The sequence below is a fragment of the Canis aureus genome, chromosome 21 (assembly GCF_053574225.1).
Source record: "Canis aureus isolate CA01 chromosome 21, VMU_Caureus_v.1.0, whole genome shotgun sequence".
In the NCBI taxonomy this organism is placed as follows: domain Eukaryota; kingdom Metazoa; phylum Chordata; class Mammalia; order Carnivora; family Canidae; genus Canis; species Canis aureus.
The window spans coordinates 20,430,001-20,452,093 of NC_135631.1; the positions used below are offsets into that span (position 1 = coordinate 20,430,001).

The 22,093-nt window shown below is 41.1% G+C and overlaps 1 protein-coding gene and 1 long non-coding RNA gene across 4 annotated transcripts in view; one reads left to right on the forward strand and one right to left on the reverse strand.

The window, feature by feature from the left end:
* The window catches only part of LOC144292717 (uncharacterized), a 25,771-nt gene extending 23,796 nt beyond the window's left edge, over positions 1-1,975 (reverse strand). Inside the window, exon 1 of the long non-coding RNA XR_013360059.1 lies at positions 1,698-1,975. This is a non-coding gene — a long non-coding RNA (uncharacterized LOC144292717). The remainder of the gene's footprint in view (positions 1-1,697) is intronic.
* Positions 1-22,093, forward strand: part of ELP4 (elongator acetyltransferase complex subunit 4) — a 252,914-nt gene that overhangs the window by 224,986 nt on the left and 5,835 nt on the right. For 2 of the 3 annotated variants that reach the window (XM_077863449.1, XM_077863450.1), the window contains exon 10: positions 16,015-16,653. In XM_077863449.1, the coding sequence (XP_077719575.1) occupies positions 16,015-16,146 (132 nt within the window). In that variant the 3' untranslated portion in view covers positions 16,147-16,653. Of the gene's footprint in view, positions 1-16,014; positions 16,654-22,093 lie in introns of those variants that run through there. The other variant, XR_013360053.1, reaches the window with a different exon arrangement.

Here is a 22,093-nt window from a genome sequence, read left to right on the forward strand (position 1 = left end):
GTAAGTGACATTCTTTGTTCCTATCACTGCACTGGGAATAAATATGACAAGCACATAGAGTAGAGTTTTATAAACTGTGAACGTTCATCTACTATGTGGTGCTTTATTTTTAAAAGTTCTTAAATTAGAAAAAAAATGTGTTAGAGAACCAGAGCTATGTACATTAACATACTCATTTTAAAATACAAATTAAACCCAGTTTTTGTACATGTGAATAGTTTTTGCTAAAATTGCATTGTGTTTTCTGTAATAAACTAACCTAGATAGATATTTTGTTCCTCATCTGAGCAAAAAAGAAATACATAATAACCATGAAAATATGGCAAGGGAATAAATTTATTTTTCTGACATATTAATAGTAACTAAACTTTGTCCTTATACAGCTCTAGATGTATATCTACCTGTGAACTTGTGTTTTGTGTAATGCCTTCATTAGTAGAAGATTATTAACATATGGCTTCAGGGTTTTGGAATAGAGTATGGATATTACTGAATCCCTTTAATTGACATAAGTTTGAAAATTCTTTTGACTACTTTAGAAGGAAGGCATCTGTTCCCATTTTATTTTTTCCATAGCTTTTCAAATAGTTATTGATTCGTGTGGCTTAAATGTACAATCAGTATGATCAAATATTATCCTTTTGTGTGAAATATTTGATATTTAGTTACAAATTCTACTTTAAGGAAATCATTTGTAAAATATTTAAGATAGACTCTTAACGTATGCAAGTCACTTGATAGATCTAGGATGTAAATACTTATAAATATTAGGGCTACATTAAAGTGAATTTATAATGGCAACTTGAAGATACATATGGCAATTTTTCATTTAGGTACAGAAATGTGATATGCTTATAATATATTCTGTAATTTGTAAATATTTGATTGGATAATTATTTTATGTATTAGCTTACATTGCTTTTAGAGCAACTAATCTCTTCAGGACTTAAGATAGAATGAAAGACAGAAGGAAAAATACCACTACTTGATATATTTTTAAAGGAAAAACTCCATTTTTTCGTCATCATTTGCAAAATTGTGAAACTTGTCGATATTGAACTTCAGAAACCACTTGATGGTCTTTTTCCACAAATCATGCTTTTCTGTGCTTTTAATGCCTTGAGAAATTTTTGTGGGTTTATAATATTAAGAGAATCAAATAGAAATGCACAAATAGGTATAGTTCATTTAACGTAGATCTTTAAAGCTTAGAGAATTAACCCTACATAACAATTACAAAATCACCCCCCTCCTTTATTTAATTTTGGAGTGCAATTTCACAAATACCAAAGGAATATTCCCATAGCATACCTGCAGACCCTGGCTGAAATGACAGCAAACTTCAGAGTTTCTACTTGAACCAGAGTGACTCTTCCTTCTACAATGAAAACCTTAGCCAATTCAGTATATCAGGTTGTCGGTTCTACATTTTGAAGATTTTTCAGACCTCCTTGTAAAAAGATTTGGCGCAGTGTAAAGTTAAGTGGTGGGGGAAGAAATACTCCACATATAAAAGCAAGTGAGTTTTTGAAGAGCAGAAAATAATCTCTATGAGAAATTACTTCTAAATCAGTCATGTGAAAATTAAACTTAGCTCTTGTTAACATTTCCGTAGAAATATACATTTTCATTAAGCCAAGTAAACAAAGAAAAAAAAATCCCTAAAAGTAGGCACAATCATTTATCTATATACTCACAAATATATTGCTCTTTTCTGGTCATCAGTATTTTTTTTTCTTGCTTTATTTGCTTCATTTCCTTTAACTTTATTTCCCCTTATTCTTAGAGAGCCTTTCTATCTAAGACTAAATTGATTCTCTGCTTACTTCTCTGTGAAGTCACTTCAGCAGAGTTACTCTTTGGAGTTATGTCCTCATCCCTCATCTGTGTCCCTCAGCTAGAGCGCTCCGTCTGGCGCTGCCCCATCACTGCCCTAAGGCATGTAGAGAGAGGGCTCTGGCTTTGCCCAGTCTGTTCACTGAGCTCCCTTTGAAACTGGTGAGGAGGGAGGTCTACAGAGGGTGGAGATAGATGAACTGGGTGACTATTTGAAGCCAGTGTAATTTGTAAATTTGCCATAAACTTTTAAGTGAGACTTGGGGTGGGTGGCTTCCAGGGTTAGCATGCTTTCAGAGAGCAAAGGGAAAGTGGAAGAGTTTTCATTTTATCTTAGTGGGCTCTGATATGAATGGGTTTTTTTGTGAATTTTACCAAGATTTCAGTAATTGATCTATAAACTTAAAAGATGTCAAAATACCCCTGATAACCTCTCCATGTTACATATTGATATGTATAAGAGGGCATCCACACACAAACCCACAAACACACATAATCGCACTTACCAAGTAATAGTACTTAATACCACCTGAGTGTTAATTTAAGTTTGGAGCAAGTACAGCGTATACCACCTAGGAGAGTATACCTTTATCTGATCTGAACACGAAGAATGAATCAGGGCTGTGATTGATACTTTTGGTCCACTGTGAAAAGTTTTTACACAGTGGGTTATAGAGAAAGCTACGTTTCATTTTGTCAAACCCAAAACATACTTCCTAACTGCCTTTGTATAAAAGCTAACACAACGTGTCAAAAATAAGAGCGCAGCCCTCAACATACATTGAACTGGTAAAAGAAGTTAGGAACGGTTTGGCAAAGATAAAAACATAAAGTTAATTTTTGTATAATTTTCTTTTCATTCACATTCATACCAGGTAGACTCTGTCAAATACCTATAGTAAAGAAGAACTTGTTCATGCATGCAGAACAAAATAAAATAAGATTAAAAGCTCCAGGAAATCAGCCTACTTCAAAAAACCATTAAAGTGTGCCTATCCCTCAAGCTTTACAAATGTGCTAATTGTCGTGTTTCAGTCATGTAAATATGTTTCAGCATAAAGTAACCAAGATTTCCTGTTATAGAAGCTCTGCGATCTGGGGGTGTGGGGGGAGGGGGGTACGAAGGAGGACTCAATAACACACTGTAATGAAACCTGCCTTTGGGCAGCACATGCTTCAGTTCTGAATGCCCAGAAATACTTCGCAGGCGCTCTAGGCTGCCTAGCAATGGGGATTTCTAATTCTGGCTAGCTTGACAAAGTAAATACAACTATTGAACATAAGGCAGCTCCTAATAAAAAACAACAATTCCCCCTTGTAAACACCTACATTTGGCCCCATTAAAAATTCTTTCTTCATCCCCAGGAACTAGCAGACCCTGCAATGTGGGGGTCTCAGAGTAACTGAAGAGTAGTTGGGAGATGGAATGCCGTTGGGATGTTTGACGTTGCCATTTCCACTGAGCATTTCATCCCCCATCTCAGGGCTTGGGGGAGCGATGTTCTGCATACGCTGTGGGGCATTATGCAAGCGAACACATTGGCCATTATGCTCTCAGGACTTACTTGTGGACGGCCAAGGGCAAATCAATATATGTTTTACAAAAAAAAAAAAAAATATATATATATATATATGTTTTACATATGCTGTACTTATATAAAAAAAAAAAATGTGTGCGATTACCACATTTCCAAAAGGAGTGTTCGTCAGAAGCTGGCAATTTTGAGTCATTTAGTGGGCTGACACTAATATCATAACTTAGACAATTATCTGATTTCAGAATTCCCTGATTTCTGCTTGTTCCCATGTCAGAATTCATCTATTGCATAAACCAATCACTCATACCTCTGCCAGTCCCTAAACTGAATAGCGGATCTGCTGTGATTCGTAAAATCTGTGGGATCTAGAGATCAACCTTGAGTTTACACACACATTTATCTGCTCACAGTTTACTGAGTCAGAGGTTTCAGATTATAGTAAGGAGCAAACATTAGTTTAAATTCTAGTAGACAAAAACAAAGGGAATGTTACCTTTTGCCACCTCCAAAATAGTTTCCAGATGCTTTAAAAGAAAAAAGGAGATAAAAAGAAATTCTCATCTAATTAGTAGTTGGAATTCATTTCTAAAAGAAGTAGTCTTTTTTTTTTTTTTCCAGGCTCAGCATTCAGCTTGAAAACACTGTATGTTCTTAAAAAGTCTTACTATCTACCGTTAAGCCACCTGAGGGTTCATACCTAAAATGCTGCTCCTTAATGTTTCCTCACTTGTAGAGGGTAGAAAGGGGGCTTCCTGGACAAAGCAAGCTTGAAGAGCCTATCAAAATGACACAGTCAGTGCACAGGAAGATCCCAATCTTCTTCCATTTACTTCCATAGCAGCAGTAGGCCCTAAGTCTCAAGCATCTCTCAGCTTGGCCCTGCTGAAGCTTAATTCAAATTCTACGCACTCTGGAGCTTATATGCTCCTGCCTGCATTGTGTGTTCCAGAGCCACACAAGCCTTGGGTAAGCAGCAGTTGGAGACCAGTAAAAAGATTGCCAGAGTGAGAAGCCCTGTGCACAATTAAGGAAAGATGAATGGAAGGGAGTCAGTTGGGGAGATATGGAGAGCCTCGTTTAGGCAGTGGTTCACAAGCAGGGGATCCCAGGGCTGATAGTGGCCATGCGTGACTTATCCATCCCATCCCTTTATCCCAGAGAAGAAGCTAATGGGGGTTGTTTCAAGCATTTCTCTTGTCCAAATTTAGGTAAGTTTAAGCCACCTTATTCTATTACATACTAGATGATTTCTTTTCAGTCCTACTCATGTCAGAACATTAATGAGAATACAGTGTGCAAAGAAGAAATCAAAAGGAAAAAAAGATACTGGCTTTAGTTTGGAAGGTAAAAACATTTTAAGCAAAGCTCTTTAGGGGTAATCTACTTTGTCAATATATGAAATATAAGAGGAAATTAACATGAGTCCCCCATATCTTAAGTGTCTGAAAGTTCAGGAACATTGGGACTGACACTTGGTGGTATTCTTATGACTGTATTGTCCAAAAGATTCTGGCTCACATTTTAAGAAGATTAAACCTAGCAAACCATCCCCACAAACATTATTGCCGGAGTTTCTCCTCCATGAACACTTCACACGGCGCCCAGCCACTCCAGCTAGCATCTTCATGTTGCTTGGCATGAGACTGGGAACCACCACTCCCCACAGGAGGAGGATTGGAATAAGAAGATAATGTGGGTCACTTAGGAGATAGAATATTTCTTCTGAATCAGAAGAAAACAGGATCTAGAAGAGCAAGTATACACCACCTTTTGGAAAATTCTGTCTTTAATAGGACATATCTGTCTGCAGCTCTTGTTTTCTGTTATTAAAAATGTCTGTGCATGGTTTTGTAAGGATATGGGTGAGATGGCCCTCTTATTCAGAGAAATAAATTTACATCACTCCCTTACTACCCTTTGCTCTAAGGATTAAGTCCAAGTCACTTACAAACCCTACACAATCTGATGCCTACTGACCAAGCCAAATTTCTCATAGCCATTCCCTTGTTTGTTGACTACTCAGAAAAGCTGACTTTTTTTCCTGTCCTTCAAACATACCAAGCTTATTCCTGCCTTAAGGCTTTTGCATTTTTTGCATCACCTTTGCCTGGAAACTTCTTTTTCCAGGTCTTCAAAGTCCCTTCTAAATTGAAAATCTTAGCTCAAATGTACTCCCCAGAAAGGCCTTCACCAAATAAGGCACTACCACCCCAGCCCATACCATATTGCCGTGTTTTGTGTCCCTAAAAGCACCTCTCTCAATCTGAATTATCTTTGTGTGCTTTCCTAAATGTTAGCTATCTTCCCTTGAGTCATATAAATGTCTATGTATTGTCCCTTTCTGAAGTTGTAAGTTCTTTGAAATCAGCAGGGATTTTACCAGTTTTGTTCAGTTTTGTCTCTAATACTTAGAAAAGTTGTGGCACGTAGAGTAACGAATAAGAATGTGACTTCGAAGCCAGGCTGCCTGAGTTCAAATTCCATTCTAGTATCCTGAAGCTGCAACAGCACTCCTGCTCTCTTCGGATTTGGTCATGTGATCCACGAGTAGCTGAAAGGGAAGCATGGAAATAGAGTTTTTATTCAGGATGGCCGCCTATTCCAGATTTCTTCTACCAAAGGGAAAAGGGAGCATAGCTACTGGAGGATTATCATCAGTCTCTGCCACAGCCCACGGAACCCAAATATCCATTCACAGCCCTCTTCCCGCACACTTACTGCCTCTTCATGGGTGAGCTGAGGGGAGAATCCTACTGCTAGGAACCAGGAATCCTCTGCCCTGGCAGTGGAGGACTTCAACCCACTTTGTAGTCCCCAGTGCTGCTCCTTGGAAGGAACTTCCTTGTCCATTATCCTCCGTATCCTTTTAGGATGTTATTCCTTGCCCATGATCCTTCGTGGCTACACAACATCACCACCAGAGGGAATGCTTCTGGGGGGCTGCCCGGTTTTTGCAGCCCACTTGTTGATAGTTCAGGTTTGGGGACCTAAGATTATTTTGGGAGTTGAATAATCATAGACTTTTTACCAGGTTTGTGATTTCTTTGGCAATACAATCCCATCAAGACTTTCAAGGGTTCCCAGTCTGTTCACTTCCCTTCAGTCCAACATGCAAGTAATCACAGCCAAAGAGTTGTCTGGACATCGTTCTAGGATTCAGCTGCAGGAAACCAATTGCATCAAATTATTTTATGCAGAGGAGAGTTTATACCAGGAAACTAGGAGGCTAGTGAGACAATTGGAAGGGCTGTAGGACATTGCCACCAAACTGGCCCTCAGGGACACTGCTGCTTTCTCAGGAAGGTGAGGAATTGGGAGGCCACCACTAGGACTGTTGGCTGCAAGCCAACACCTCTGTGCTGTACTCTTGGGGATGGTAGGTTCTCACTACTACCCCTGCAATATTCCTTAACCCCCATGAAGCAAGTAAAACACTGGTCTGGCCTCCACTTCTGCACCTGCCTCTCAACTCCCATGAAGGTATTGACCAGTCACTGGAATACTGATGAAAAAAAAAAAAAAAGGTCCCTGCAGGAGTGCTTGTGAATTGTAGTACTCAGAGCAGCTTCTCTTCCACCTTCTAAATCTAGTACCAATGCACTGAATTCGAGAAAACCAATTCACACCTTTCCCTCCTCTGGAGGTTGGAATGGATGCTTGTCCACCAGAACTGTTACTTTCTAAGACTTGAGTCTTATTTTGTGGCCTCTCTGTTCTACCCACATCCCTCTCACTCTGTCCGTAAGTAGCCTGACTCTATCTAAAGTAATCAATTTGAGGGGCGCCTGGGTGGCTCAGTGAGCTCAGCATCTGCTCAGGTCATGCTCTTGAGGTCCTGGGATTGAGCCCCGCATCTGGCTCCCTGCTCAGCAGGGAACCTGCTTCTCCCTCTCCCTCTGCTTCCATTTGTTCTCTCTCTCTCTCTCTCTCTCTCTCTAATAACTAAAATCTTTAAAAATAAAATGAAATAACTTAAGAGGGAAGGCAGTACCCTTCATGTGACTTTCATCTCTGAGCTGGCTCCAATTTGGTCACCAGTCCCTTAATGAGGGTACTTCAGCAAGGTGCAGGGGCCCCGGCATCTCCTGTGATGGGTGCCTGCTTCAGTGTGCAGGGCAGAAACAGGTGGGCTTCTTCGGTCCTCTGAGGCCCCAAATTACCAAGCCTTTCATCAGTTTAGACTCTGGGCCACAGGCAGAGCACCTCCTTTAAGAAGTGTGGTCCCTTCTGACCCTTCTTCCAAATTCTCTAGCTCTAGTTCCTTTCTCTTTTATAAATAACTTTGTCGAGGGCAGCCCCAGTGGTTCAGCAGTTTAGCGCCTCCTTCAGCCCAGGGCCTGATCCTGGAGACCCAGGATTGAGTCCCACATCAGGCTCCTTGAATGGAGCCTGCTTCTCCCTCTGCCTGTGTCTCTGCCTCTCTCTCTCTCTCTTTCTCTCTCTCTCTCTCATGAATAAATTAATAAAAATAAAATCTTAAAAAAAAAAAAAAAACTTTGCCGAAAGTGGCAAGAAGCATCTAATGCAACAATATCCTGAATTTCCCCAGCACTCGCCTGGAGCCACCGATCAGGAGGTATATGGTGTACCTTCCAAGTTATCACAATCATTACAAGGGTCACCAGCAGGCATCCCAGGTGGCTCAGCAGTTTAGCACCGCCTTCAGCCCAGGGTGGGATCCTGGAGTCCCGGGATCGAGTCCCGCGTCGGGCTCCCTGCATGGAGCCTGCTTCTCTGTCTATGTCTCTGCCTCTCTCTGTGTCTCTCATGAATAAATAAATAAAATCTTAAAAAAAAAAAAAAAACAAGGGTCACCAGCCTTCCAGTCTGCACTCTGACCTCTCCACCCACTTTCCAACCACTAAGCTATTTACATCACAGAACAAGCACTCCATTTTGCAGGCACCAAATTCTGCATAAAGATGACACAGGTTAGGCCGTTATTGCAGTCATCCGAAAATACAGTGGCTTAAATAATATAGAAGCTCACATATGTCTCACTGTAAAGCCCAAATTAGTGACCCAGGGTCTTTGTGTGGCCAGATGGTATCGGGAAGCCTTAAACTAATTTTCTCATGTTGTCGTACCCTCCTCAATGCATAGCTTCCAACTGATGGTCCAGAAAGGCTGTTTCAGTACCCACCCTCAAGTCCACATTTCAGCAAGTGGGAAGAGAGGAGTGAGGCTGGCCTCTAGCATTTGTGCAACCTAGACCACATAATTATTATATGCCTAAATAACCTGAAGCTATCAAGCCAAGAAACCATGAAATATGCAGTATCTTCCTTCCTTCACAAGTACAACTTCCTGGAAAGCCAAGTTTAAATTTAGGGTGTGGGTTCCATTCTAGAACTCAGAGACCTAGGGAAACTTGGCCTGCAGTCCACCCCCTTTCTATTCCCACACCTGTCTCCTTTCCACACACAGGGCCACGTGCAGATGCTTGGGGGCATGCATCCTGCACATCCGAACTCCATCTACACGCCACACAAACCAGTCCCTGGGCTGTTCCTGGGACCCCGGGGTGTGCACATAGACAGTATGATCTACCCTTGAGGCACAAACCTGGAGGATAGACCTGCACAGACTTTGTAGCCATTTGGGCAGGGAGTTCTGAATTCTGAATACCCAGAGCATGTCCTATAAATAAGGGGCAGGTCCCTCACCCCACGAGGAAGGGTGGATCAGGGCCCAGGATGGTGGCCTTCTCGCCACTGGCGGGGAAAGGGGAAGTAAACCCCCCCCGACACACACACACACACACACACACACACACACACAGATCTGACCCTAAACTTAACCATAGCTGAAGATGTAGTGACCAGAACTTAGTCACTCAGGCTTATCTATTGTATTGGCAAGGGAAATTGGGAAATGTGAACTTTATTCTGGGAGGCCATGTGCCTCACTAATATTCGAAGATTCTTTTACTGACTGCAAAGGAAGAGAATAGATATTGAGAGTAAGCTAGCAATCTCTGCCACAGACACATGCCTTTTCACAAATCACACTTTTGTTTAGACAAGTGAGTTCTTCACAATCTGCTTTCAGAGAGGTGAGTTTGGAGGCAAGACAATACTGTCAGATATAATTGACGGTCAAAATAATTGCACACCTGAGCATTTTTCAATGGGCAGCCAGTATGCAATATGCCAGCTCTGAAATTTTGTCTAATTTTCAGATCAATCAGGAAGAACCAAATGAATTGTTTTCGATTCAAAGGATATAGTATAATTATGACATACAATAAAACAATTTTAATCTTAAACCCTGAGAGTGAAATGCATTTTAAACTAAAACTTAAAACCTGACCATGTTTGGGAGAATTTTTTTCCAGACACATACAGCCACTACCAAATGTACACTTACCAATCCAAAAAGAGCAAAAACTGGTTCTGGCATCGTTTCTCTTGGCCTACTCCTACATGAGAAGTAATGCAAAACTTACCAAAATTAGGCAGATGCGTCTTCCACTTTGCAAAATGTTAACCTGATATAGAATAATTGCAATATAACATTACACTGTAGTGATGTAATCACGATGGAATACGTGTAACCGTGTAAATAGAATTTAATATATAAATTATAATTACATAATAGCATATGACACTGATTTGTTTCGTAACTTGAACCAACACTCTAAAATCTTGGGAAGAAATAATAGCCACCCCACGATGATGAATATACCAAGCCTGCTGCATCCGTCTCCAAGAAACCCTCCCCTTTTTCTGTGTAGAGCGTGCCCCCTGCACTAGTGGAGGCACCAGGTGTGCATTTCCCTGGTCAGAACAGGGGAGTGGAGCCCCAGGAGGTCCCCCGAAGCTCACAGGCAGAGGGGGTGCTTCTGGCACCCATCGGTTCACTCTGGCCCTTCTTGAAACTGTAGCTGTCTGCTGGCGGGGGGGGAGGGTCCCATCCCCATTTGCTCCATCCTCCGTAGGAATAGATCTGCTGAACATTTTTGCACATCTCCCAACATCTCCCAGCCTCCCCTGCAGCCAGCCAGGGGTGGCCCTGGCCAAGTTCCGGACACGAGCGCAAGTGAAGTGTCCAGCTTCCAGATCCTGCCTTCTTGGCCCCTTCTTCCCACCAGCAGAGAGAAAGGAAAAGCCTCAGCCTTGGCGCCAGGAGTGGAAGAAGAGCCTGTTGAGGATGGCAGACCTGTCCTCGCAGCTCAGAATTGCCTACTTCTGGAGATAAAGTGGGAGAGGAATAAACCTCTACCTTCTTTAAGCCTCGTGGCGGAGGAGGTGGGAGCGTGGCTCTGTTCCAGCGCTCGGCCCATACTCTGGTTCTTTCCACTCGCAGCAGTGCCTCATAACCAGTGTGGCTTCAGAAATAATCGGCCAGTCCCCCCTCCAGGTGAGGGCACCCCGCGGCTCTTGAAAGAATCTAGAATGGAAGAAGACGGCGTGTCTTTTATTAATCTGTTTTTTCTCTTCATCGCGTAAAGAGGGGGAGATGCTTTTAAAACTCGAGTAGAGAAGCTTCAGCTTCTGACATTAGTTCTTTTGTCAGCAGCAAAGACATGTACAAAGGACCGCTTTTTAAAATAAGGTGGACCCCAGATGGCCCCTGCAACACAGCCCTGCGTATTTTCGCTGGCCCAGAAGCTAGGCACCTGACCTGCCCCATTTTCACTACTGCGTTACTAAGTACGAGGGAAACAGCTTAGACTTCTTAAATCTTTCCAGAAACCAGGACTGTGATCCCAGTTTCCTCTTTGATTTCTTTCCTGGGCCACAGCAGAGGGCAATGCAAACGCAATACAGGAGCCTCAGTGTAGTGAGTGAGACCTGCTGGCCAAGTCTGATTTTCTGTTGTTGGTGTTTTTAAGTATGTGCGGTTCCTTACATTTGCAGGTTTCCTTGCCTTAATAAACTCACTTATTTTTTATCTCGTCGAACCATATATATTTTGATAAGCCATCTCAACCTCTTTTTTGGAGCAAGAGGAGACATAAATTACTCCTTGATACTGTGGGGACTACTTCTGCATCTCATTTGAGCAGCCTGACCACAGTCTCTTGAAAGGAGAATTATCCCCCTGGCATAGATGAGGACACTGAGACTTACACATAAGAACTGACTTGTCCAGGGTCACACTGAGAGTGAGAGACAGACGGAAGGACGTATCAGACTTTCACTGGCTGCCTCTGTTAAGTGACCAGTGCAGAACCTGTAAGTTCTAAGGTGTTTACAAGTTTTCATGGAGTTTGGCTATGGGAGCGCCTAGCTGGCTCAGTAGGTAAAGCATGAGACCCTGGATCTCGGGGTTGTAAGTTCAAGCCCCACGTCAAGCGTAGAGATTACTTAAAAGTAAAAATCATAAACAAAAAAAATTAAAAATTGGCTGTGTTTTGAAGAACAAAAGAAAAATCTTTTAGAAAGTATTTTGAGGGACACCTGGGTGGCTCAGTGGTTGAGCTTCTGCCTTCGGCCCAGGGCGTGATCCTGGAGTCCTGGGATCGAGTCCCACATCTAGGTCCCTGCATAGAGCCTGCTTCTCCCTCTGCCTGTGTCTCTGCCTCTCTCTCTCTGTGTCTTTCATGAATGAATAAATAAAATTTTTTAAAGTATTTTGAGATATTAACACTGATTTCTGTGAATCTGAGTAATGCAAAGTGTGACTGTTCAGGAAATGTCAATATAAAAAGGATTAAAACAACCCTATTCATCTGTGAAGGGTTAAAATGTACTACATCAAATAGAAAACAAACAGTGCCTGGTGGTTTGGGCTCGGCAAAATATGGAAAATATAAATTGATTAAACTTATTTTAATAGCCATTTACCTGCAATTTGTCTCAAATCCAGGTGTAATCTACATTCATTGTCTTGCCCCTTCTGTCTGGGAACTGTGAGTGCTGAGCATGGGTCTGGCAGGCTGAGAGAAAGGAATTAGGAAGGGAAACTGTGGAGCGAGGAAATCCAGTCCTGTGTGTCTAAAGAACCCATTTACTTGCTGACTCAAGAAGGAACAACATACAGGCAGTGGCTAAGCCCAACAAAGAGACAGAGATGTAGGCAGAGGGGAAAAAAATCTCAAAGTCTGGCTCAGCTTGGTACCCCCCAGAGCTGCAGAGCACAGCACCCCTGCTGCTGTTACTTTATTCTGGCCCAGGGCTTCCTATGGGCCTAAGGGTGCCTGTTGACAGCAGCTCCCCTCATCTGCCAGGGTAGTTTCCCCGCTGTTTCCCACCTTGTAGCACCAGAGAAGAAGGCCCCATTAATCCAGTGGGATCACTGCAAATCACCTAGGCCTCTGTGAGACGTTGGGACTTGTCACATCTTTCTCAAATCCCTTCGCCTGCATGGAAATCATCATCTTAGGGCATTAATGGGAAAAATAGGCAGACAGCCAGATATGCATGTCCTATGTTTCGAGCACAATCCCTTCCTCCCGGAATCTGGGAAGAGAAAACCAGGTGGGGAAAATATCCACTCAAGACGTGAGCTGTGTTTTGGGCCCTTGCCTCAGAACCCCGGGTATAAAATGAGAAGGATGAATATCTTAACTTGGGTTCCAGGGTTGAAAATGGTATGGTATTTTTTTAATAGTCTGGTTTTTATTTAAACCGTTACTCAGTGAAACCTCAAGGTCTGGAAGTTTGTTCGTCCCCGCAGCCTCGCAGCTTTAGTCTAAAGGAGGTCACATGCTATGCAGAGCATCTTACAGCATATTTTTTCAGAAGACAGATCTGGGGTACAGCAGCATCTGAACATTTACATGTCAAGTGTGTAAATGCTTTGGAAGCCTCTAAGGAAAAGTCCCTGACACACCTGGCAAGCCTGGAACCTGATCTCTCCTTCTTCCTCACTGCTTCACATCGCACTGACATGGCGCACAGAGGGAGGCTCATAAAGGAAGAAAACACAACCCACTGCTTGAGAATTTAGAGCGCGTCATAAGCTCATTCAAATAACAATCAACCGAGCTGGCAAAATCACTGACATGTTTCCAAGAGCCATCCTTGGGCTCCTTCAAAGGACAGAAGTGTACAACTGGCGTTTACAATGTAGCATTTGGTTAGAAGCATTTAACCATATCAACCAAAATTTTTGTGCTCACAAGTTACACACAAATGATATTTGACTTTTCTTCAAACCCATTCAACCTGAAAGATTTCCAAGCATGTCACACGTCACATTTAGCTACTTTTGCTATGAAGGGCTTTCGGCCAACTGGCTCACGTTCATTGCCTAGAGAAGCAGAGGAAGAGAAATTTTTAGCAAATAGGTAAGCTCCTAAAATAAATTGTATTCTGCTGGTTCTGAACAACTACACTAGTTTCCTCATTTCGATTATCAGGAACGTATGACCCTTCACCCGAAAGCGTCGTGAAGATGTATCAGCTCCACTGTTAAGCAAATCACCATTTCTACATGTCAGAATCCATTCATAATTTAATACCTAGGCCATCTCCATGAGGCTTTCTTCTCCCCTTCCCCCACCTGGTTTCTGCTTTGTCTCTCCCTTCTTGTAGACATAACTTGGAGTGCTCGCTGTGATGGTTACCAGTGTGCTTGTCTTTACTCATGTTCCTGGATAATGGGGAAGGGGCTCTATTCACCTTACTTCGAGTAAACTCTAAATATTTGTTGAGTCCAGTTGATTTCCTAAATAGCCTAATCACCATCTGACATAATCCTTATGAGGTCCCACCAAAAGTATACACACAAACACACACACACACACACACACACACACACTTTTTATGGTGTATTTTCTTGAAGTTCCAGATAACCTTCAGATCATGCCTGTATCCCAGGCGTTTTTCTTTTGCTCATTAACAGTAACTACAGGATCTTAAAGAAACATGAAAGTTCAGACATATTAAATGTCTCTTTCTCCTCTCTGTGTCTCTCATGAATAAATAAATAAAATCTTTAAAAAAAAAAGTGAAGGTTAAATAAATAATTAAATGTCTCTTTCTCTCCAGTTTCTTCACATGAGCACTGATAGAGTTGACACTGCAAAGACATTCATAACCTCAGACTTTAGAGTGATGCATGTCTTTTAGATTCCTGAGCCTTTCATGCTTTCATTTCTGCCTAAAATCCTTTCTGAGGAAAAACAAAAACAAAAAACAGGTTATGAAGAAATGAAAAATTTGTTTAAAACAAAGGAACAAGTATGTCTTTATTTGAGCTTTTTAAAAATCATTCAAGAAATAGACATTTAGCTATTTAATATATGGATACAAATGAGTATTACCCTACGAATATTACTTTATGGATATGACAGCTTTTTCTTGACCTTCTAACATCTTTGTTGATCATGTATCTATAATAGTGTCTTCCATTCTGTATATATTTGTGTTAAAAACTAAGTACAGGCAAACTGAAACCAAAGAAGAGTATTTTCAAAAAAAAATTTTAATTGTTTTAAAATATTTTGATCTTCTGCACACAGTTTGTGTTTACATGACACTAAACAAGCCTTTTCCCAGGAAAGAAATTATCCAGAACATATGCTTATAGGTCATAGTATTTTGACCAAAATAATAATAATAATAATAATAATAATAATAATAATAATAATAGTTCTGCTTTTTTCATCTTTTTTTTTTTTCTTCCATATTATAGGGAGTTTTCCAAATGAAGAGTTTCAGATAGGTTGTCTCCAGGTCATTTCACTCCTGTAACGCTTTGGTTAGTCATCAGCGGACACTCCATCCTACCTCACTTACCTTTAGCCTCCCACACCCACTCTGTGCCTCACACAGCAGACATGTTCCTTTCAATCTGGATTTTTGTGAAAATTATATAGGCTGGGAGCACTGATAGTTAAAGGAATTTGATAGAGATCCTTTTGAAAACCAAAAAAAGTTCTTTTGAAATATGAATATTTCTCCCTAATTACAATAACTGTTTGTATAATTATGGTCAGTCAGTGCATCTGCTTGAATCAGCCTCTATCTGCAGAAAAACAGTAAGATGGGGAGATGTTCAAAGCCACACTGTACTTTTGAAGACATGACCAGTGTCATACATCAAAACAAACTTACCAAGACCATAAACAAATGTCAGAGCTGACTTACCTGGGTATATAAAAAATACTGATCCTTCAATTGGTATCTTTTTTTTTCATTATGTCAGTATTTCTACAAAAATTGTAAGTCCCTAAAGAAAGTATATAGCCTTGAAATAGAATCATCAGGTCAACTTAATAGACAAAGGGAGAAAAGCATTTGCAGGAATCCATAATTACTGAAAAGCTATAGTCACTTTAAAAATAGCATTTTGGAGCCCTGGCAAATAAAGCCCACCAACAACCCCACCATTACGACAAAAGTGTCATTTCTCAAGTTGCGCCTTTATTTGTGCATTTACATGTTCTCATCTTGACCCAAATGAGGGGAATCTGAGCACATTTAGGTCTGGACTCTGGAGACGTTCAGCTGAAGCTTCCTGCCCCAGTGTGTGCCATGACTATAGTCTATAAAAACCTGGGAGGAATAAGATGTGATTACAGCGGGTTTCGGTCTGAAGGAACTGTTTTAGCAGGAATTTCACATGCAAGACTAAATGCTGATCAACAGAGCATAATATTGTATTCTGAAGTGCACTAGCTAAAGCAAAATTAATTTTTTTCTTCTTCTTCCTCTTCTTCCTTTCCTCCTGAAATCTTCTGCTGCAGCGGCTGCATTTGCCTCCAGACTTGTCAGACACAGTGAGCCGCTCGAGCAAACAGATTCCCGCAGCATCCTCCAGGCTGCTGGGCCAGGAGTGTGGCGTGATGGCCGGAGGCAGGAAGCACCTGGACTTCTAGCGATCCCTCCTTAGCCGTTGCACGCGGGATTCTAGGACACTCTCATTACGATCGCTAATAGCTTAGGTAAATATTTTCCTTAACGATTTGACCCTCCAGTCCTCGGAAAACAGTCCGGATTGCGGAACGAGGCCACCGTGCTTCATTTTCCTTAAACCGACTCCTTAGCCGGAAAGACTACGGCAAAAGTACTTTTCAGTTTAAGAGTTGTTTTCGGCCCTCTTTAGAGAAAACAGGTAATTTCATTTTTGAATAAAGCATCAGAAGCTCCAAGTGCCTTGCAGTGGTCACGGGTGTCCGCGCATTAAGGCACTTCGTTCGCGGTCAGTGCCTATTGCAGCAGGTAGTATAAACCAGGATGAAATTCGTAACCGCATACGAACAAGAGTGTCTGTCTATTTCTGGAAAAGTCACTTGCCACCAGAAAATGCCCAGGTTGTTTTTTTTTTTAAGTGGAAAACTCACTTGCTAATGTATGAAGGTTCTAATAAAATGAATTTGCATTTATGCATCCTGTTATTAAATTGATGAATACAAAATATTTCAGGATTAAGATGCCATTGAAGATCAGTAGTCTGCCATAGTAGTTAATAAATATAAAGAGCTTGAGTGACAAAAAGCATAGAAAGAGAAGTTGATGGTCTCCTGTTTAGTAATCCTAAACAACTGAAGTCAGCACTATGAAATTACGTCAACAGGCATAATTCAGAATTGAAATTCAAACTGACAGCTACATTAATGCTGGGGGAAAAGCATGTTTTGAAGCTTGGTGAGATGTTTCTGCAGAACATAGGTCTGAGGCAAAGTAGCAAACTGAAACTAAGTCAGATTTCCATTGCATCAGGGAAGCCCTTGGTGAATTGGGAACACTGGTTGGGTATGCACATTTAGAACCATGCAGACACGTATTGGGGGGCATATAGCACATCGAACCAGTTTCCTTATAAAACACTGGGTTTTTGAATCCTGTTTCCATATTCTCAAAGCTTTTGACAAATAGACAAAAAGTGAAGGTTAAAAAGTAACTTGCATTGCAGTGAAAGTATCTCAGTGTTTTAAAGAGCTGCTTAACAATCCATTAGGAGAAACTGAATTTCTAAAATGCATCTTCAGATATGTTAGAATAAATTTTGAAGCAGTTATAACTAGCATTTTTAAGCAGTTGCTTGTAATACACCACAAATTATACTTTATTTGTTCTTGACAACATTGTAGAAAACAAAGACTAGGTTTTTAAAACTGTCTAACCAATATGATGAATGTCAGTCACTTAAAAAAAAAACCCACTGTAGCATAAACACACACTGTATACAGGTTTTATTCAGAATTAGAATAATTGAATCAATGACAGTGATTCGCCAGGATGTCAAATCTCTCCATCATATCCTGTCACTACCAGTTTATTTTTTGTGATCAAAATCAAAAAGACAACTATTTTGTCACCCGCTATTTTATTAGTACTAAAAATCAGGTTTCTTCTATTTTTTTTAGAATGTCTGGTTTATTTTTTTCACTTCTTTTAATTCGAAAGACACAAATTCTTCCCCATTTTCTTTTCAAAATAAAGTTTCAGAATTGATCTGTCAGTTAAAATTAAAGGGCTTTTATATTAAGCAAAGGTGCTTTTAAAATTTAAAGCAACTTCCAAAAATCAATTTAGTCCATAGATAATAAATAATGTGCAGATACTCCACAAAAGCTTTGCTATGTCCTTTGAAAGCATTATGAACAATCTGAATAAATTCAAATGAATATTTTAGTTGGGTTATTATTTTAATAACTCTAACCTTTTTCTTACCATGTTGTGATGCATTTTATACAAACACACAGCGAAACAATTATATAGCATTTGACTCTGAAAAGGAAATGTGAGGTCATCAGATATGTAAATTACTTGTCAAAAATACTTAATAGGTCATTGATTTACTACTCTGGCTGCCATGTCTATAAAATTAACACCCAATTACTAGTTAATATATGCTTCGCAAATAGATAAATACTATAAAAATTGAATGTGTATATTTGAACCCTTACTTTAAATATAACAAACTTTTCGAACTCAGTAAAAGTGCATGTTGAACAATAATAATAGCTGGACTTTCCAAAACTCAGATCCATGTGCTTCGTTGTTCTGATTCACTAGGTAGGTAGGCTTTGTGAAAATAAGCTACAGAGGGATATATACTTTTGTTCTCCTCTGATAAAAACCCACTCTAAAATGTGTTGTCCTTTCCTCTGGAAACATGATCAATTATCCATATGCTAATCATTTACTACCCAAAAATACTGGTCTTCAGTAATGCTACAGTAGGTATGCAGATCATTGTGATACATTATGAACTCCCTGAACAGATTTTTTTTTTCAATCATCAGCTTGTCTCAGAGATATAAATATTTAAGTAACAGTGCCAAACATAGTATTTGAAATGTCCTCATCTTTTAAATGTTTCTAAATCTTCATAACCCTATATAGTATTCATCTCCTGCATTGGATGTGCCTTCCTTTAACAGGAGTCAATATTTTGACTACCGCACCCTGCTCTCAGGTGCTGAGGTTTTAAGACCTTCTGAATTTCTGTTTAGCCACCACCAGACAATTTCCACATTTGTCTTCCTCCTCTTCCATTTATATTTTATCTCTCCCTCCAGGCAAATACTAACACTAGACCAAAAAAAAAAAAAAAAAAAAACACTTCAAAAGGAAGCAACACTCTCTGCATGCAATCAATTCCTTGTCTTTTAATTTTAAAGAATCAGACACACACATACACAAAAGGGAAGGGGGGGACCCCTATTCATTTGTTTAGAGCCCATTATGAATGTCATTTCTAAAACATCCCGTTAGTGCTTTCCAAAGATAGTCTCACCATCAACACCAGCAAACTTAAATACTAACTCTAAGAACTTGCACTTTGAACTTCAAAAATGAACAGTGAAATCTTTCAGGACTGGGCCAAACAAAAACAGAAACAAAAAAATGCCACAGATGAGGTTTATTCTCCAGAAACAGAAAAGGGAAGAATTTGTGTTTGGCCTCGGTGAGCCATACATTATAGAGAGAAGAAAAGCATTTTTTTTTTTTTTTGTAATTGTGTTCCCATTGAGGCCCAGCGCAAAAAGAAATAAGCAGAATACAGACATCATCCAAAGATGGCAAAAACTCACAAAACAAGGCTAAATCTTAATACCGTACAAGTGAATTTTAGGAAGCCTGGTTCTGATTGGGGTGGGGAAAAGGTAGGCAGAAATGCTTCTGTGGGCCGCATCAGGAAGCCAGTTGTTTACCAGTTAAGAGTTAGGAGGCCCAGCTTTGCGGGCCGGGGCGGGGGTTGGGGGGGGTGATATTCTGGAAATTCATTGTAGTAAAAAGCAGGGGTTTTTTTACTCAGTAATTTGAATGTTTCTTATTCAAACGCTCAGTTCTACTTCTGTTCACCTGGTCTTCCTAAGTCAAGTTTGTAGAAAAATCACAGGCTGTCAGTGTTGCGATCCTCCTGAGGACAACACACGTAGGTAGGTGGTCACCATCCTGGAAGATGGCATCACAGCATCCCGGCAGCACTCCCGTGGATAAATACATAAATATACCTAGATCGGTAAATCAATAAAAATAAATGATTTCAACAGCGAGTGAAAGGCCACGTCCCCGGCACGGCTTGCAAGCAGCGCCTGCCATGCTGGCCCGGAGGGTGCCTGGAGCTCCACTCGGGAGGACCACCCGCCCCCCTAGAGTGAAGGCAGAAGGCAGGGCCGCCTCTGTCCTGCTGGACCAGCGAGCTTCTGCAGCTGAGCAGCCACTTCTCTGGGGGCAACGAGGCTGCACCCCGCGCTGGCATGCCCACCCTCGGGGACCCTCCCCCCCTCTCCGCTCCCGCAACACTCCCCTTCTCCCCTTCCCGGCTCCTGCACCCAAAGCACCGCACCCAGTTGTCCAGAGTCGGCGCCGTGGACACAACAGAGCCGTGGGCCAGCCCTGGCTGCCTGACCCTGGCCCAGATCGCAGCCAGTTGGAAGGGGTCCCTTCTCGCGGGGAAGAAGCGAGCCAGCCAGCAGCTGCAGCCCGCACCACACGGCTCCCTGGGCACGTGTCCCTCAGGGACTAGAGGCTGCAAAACGTCAGGAGGAGAAGCATCTGCACGCGCCACGGCACCAACGGCGCGCGTGTGCGAGCGCGGTGGAGGCTGACACGGAACACACCTAGATGCACACACGTAAACACTGCAGTCCGCCCAGGAAGGCGTTTCTGAACGTGCAGCAGCTCTGGTGGGATAAAGTGACTGATACGCAGCATGCCACGCGGCTGAGTCACAGTTCTGTGTTCGTGAGCAGTCCCTTCCCCCAGGAAACAGTAGATGTTGAACCCGAAGGCTCTTCTTTTGAAGCCTCCCAATTAATTTCTATATTTCTGACCACTTGCCTTTGGGGATTCAAAACAAAACAAAACAAAAGAGCAGAGTACAATTCAGTGGACGTGTGTCTTTGTCCCTCGAGGTTTCTGCCTCTGCAAGCATTTCAGCCAGGCTGCCAGGACCCCCAGCTTCTGCCTAAACTTCACAGAGGAGAACTTATCTATATTGACTTATATGTTGCACCAAACAGACAGAAATAAAGGTCTCAGGCGGGCCTTTTCCACCCCACAAAGGCTTATTTTTTTTCCATCCTTTGCTTGGGCTCAAGCACCCCTGCCCTGCGTGCCGCCACTTTAAACATGATCAGATCTGTGCTTCATTGCAAATAACAACTGACCGACAATAGGCCCTGCTTCATAGATTTGGGAATGTTTGGCTTAAGCTGCCAATGACTGAAGGCCTTTAGCTCCCATCGGCCAGTCACAGTCCGCTTTGTTGTTGTCTGTTGATGTGTCTGTGCTCATTATTCCTTGACATGCAACATCCCCCCTCCACCCTCCAACCATCCACAACCGCACAGAAAGCGAGATTCAAATGGGAACAGCTGTAGTGGTTCAATGGGAAATGATGCCTCTTGTGCAAAGGGGAGGGAGAGAGAAAAGGGAGAGGACCTATTTGAGAAAAGCGACAGCTTTCAGAGAGTCTTGTATAAGAAATCTACTTTTGAATATACTTCAGTGAAATCGCTGTTGAAATAGGCCGACAATGGAAATCTGCCCAGATTGAAAATGCCAGCCCTAATTCCAAAGACAATTCCTAGTTAATAGCTTGTTGCATTTTTAAATTATTTCTAGACTGAGTTTTTGAACTAAATGGCTAGCTGGGGAATGTGACCATTTATATGTATGTTGTGGGTACAGATGGGCACTGATCTATACACACAGCTTTGAGTGGAGCTTTCTTCCTAACACATTTCTAATTAATGAAATGATAAGAATTATTTCTTTAAGAACTAGAGTAGGTATGAAAGTAACCGTTGGTTTAGAATGATACTCTAACATGAAAACAAAATTTGTAACACCACACTATAAGGTTAAAAAGAAAATAGTATAATAAAGGAAATACAAAGGCTTTGGCATGGTTTTTACAATCAACAATGGTTAATTTTGATATGTAGTTGTGAACAACTTCAAAACACTTAAGTTTAAAACTCTTGCAAGCACTTTTAATTGATTAGGAATGAATTCTAGATGCACAAAATGATTGGACTGTGAACAGTAATACAACTATATCTAAGAACAATTAATTTTTGCTGGCCAAAAAAGAAAGGTATGATTGCATGAAAATGTGTATAAAACATCTATAGAGTATTCTTGTCAAATATAAATGAAATTAACTTTATTATAGAAATCATTCTGAGGATTTCTAGGGAAGACAAATACTTACATTTTGACATAAAACAAATTGGATTTTATCGAAGACACACTCTACCTTTTAGCTATCAACTTTTTTCTTCCTTGAATTTATATCTTACCCTTTTTTGCACATAAACTTCATCTGTTAACAACCTTTGGAAAACCAACAGATAATTCTTACAT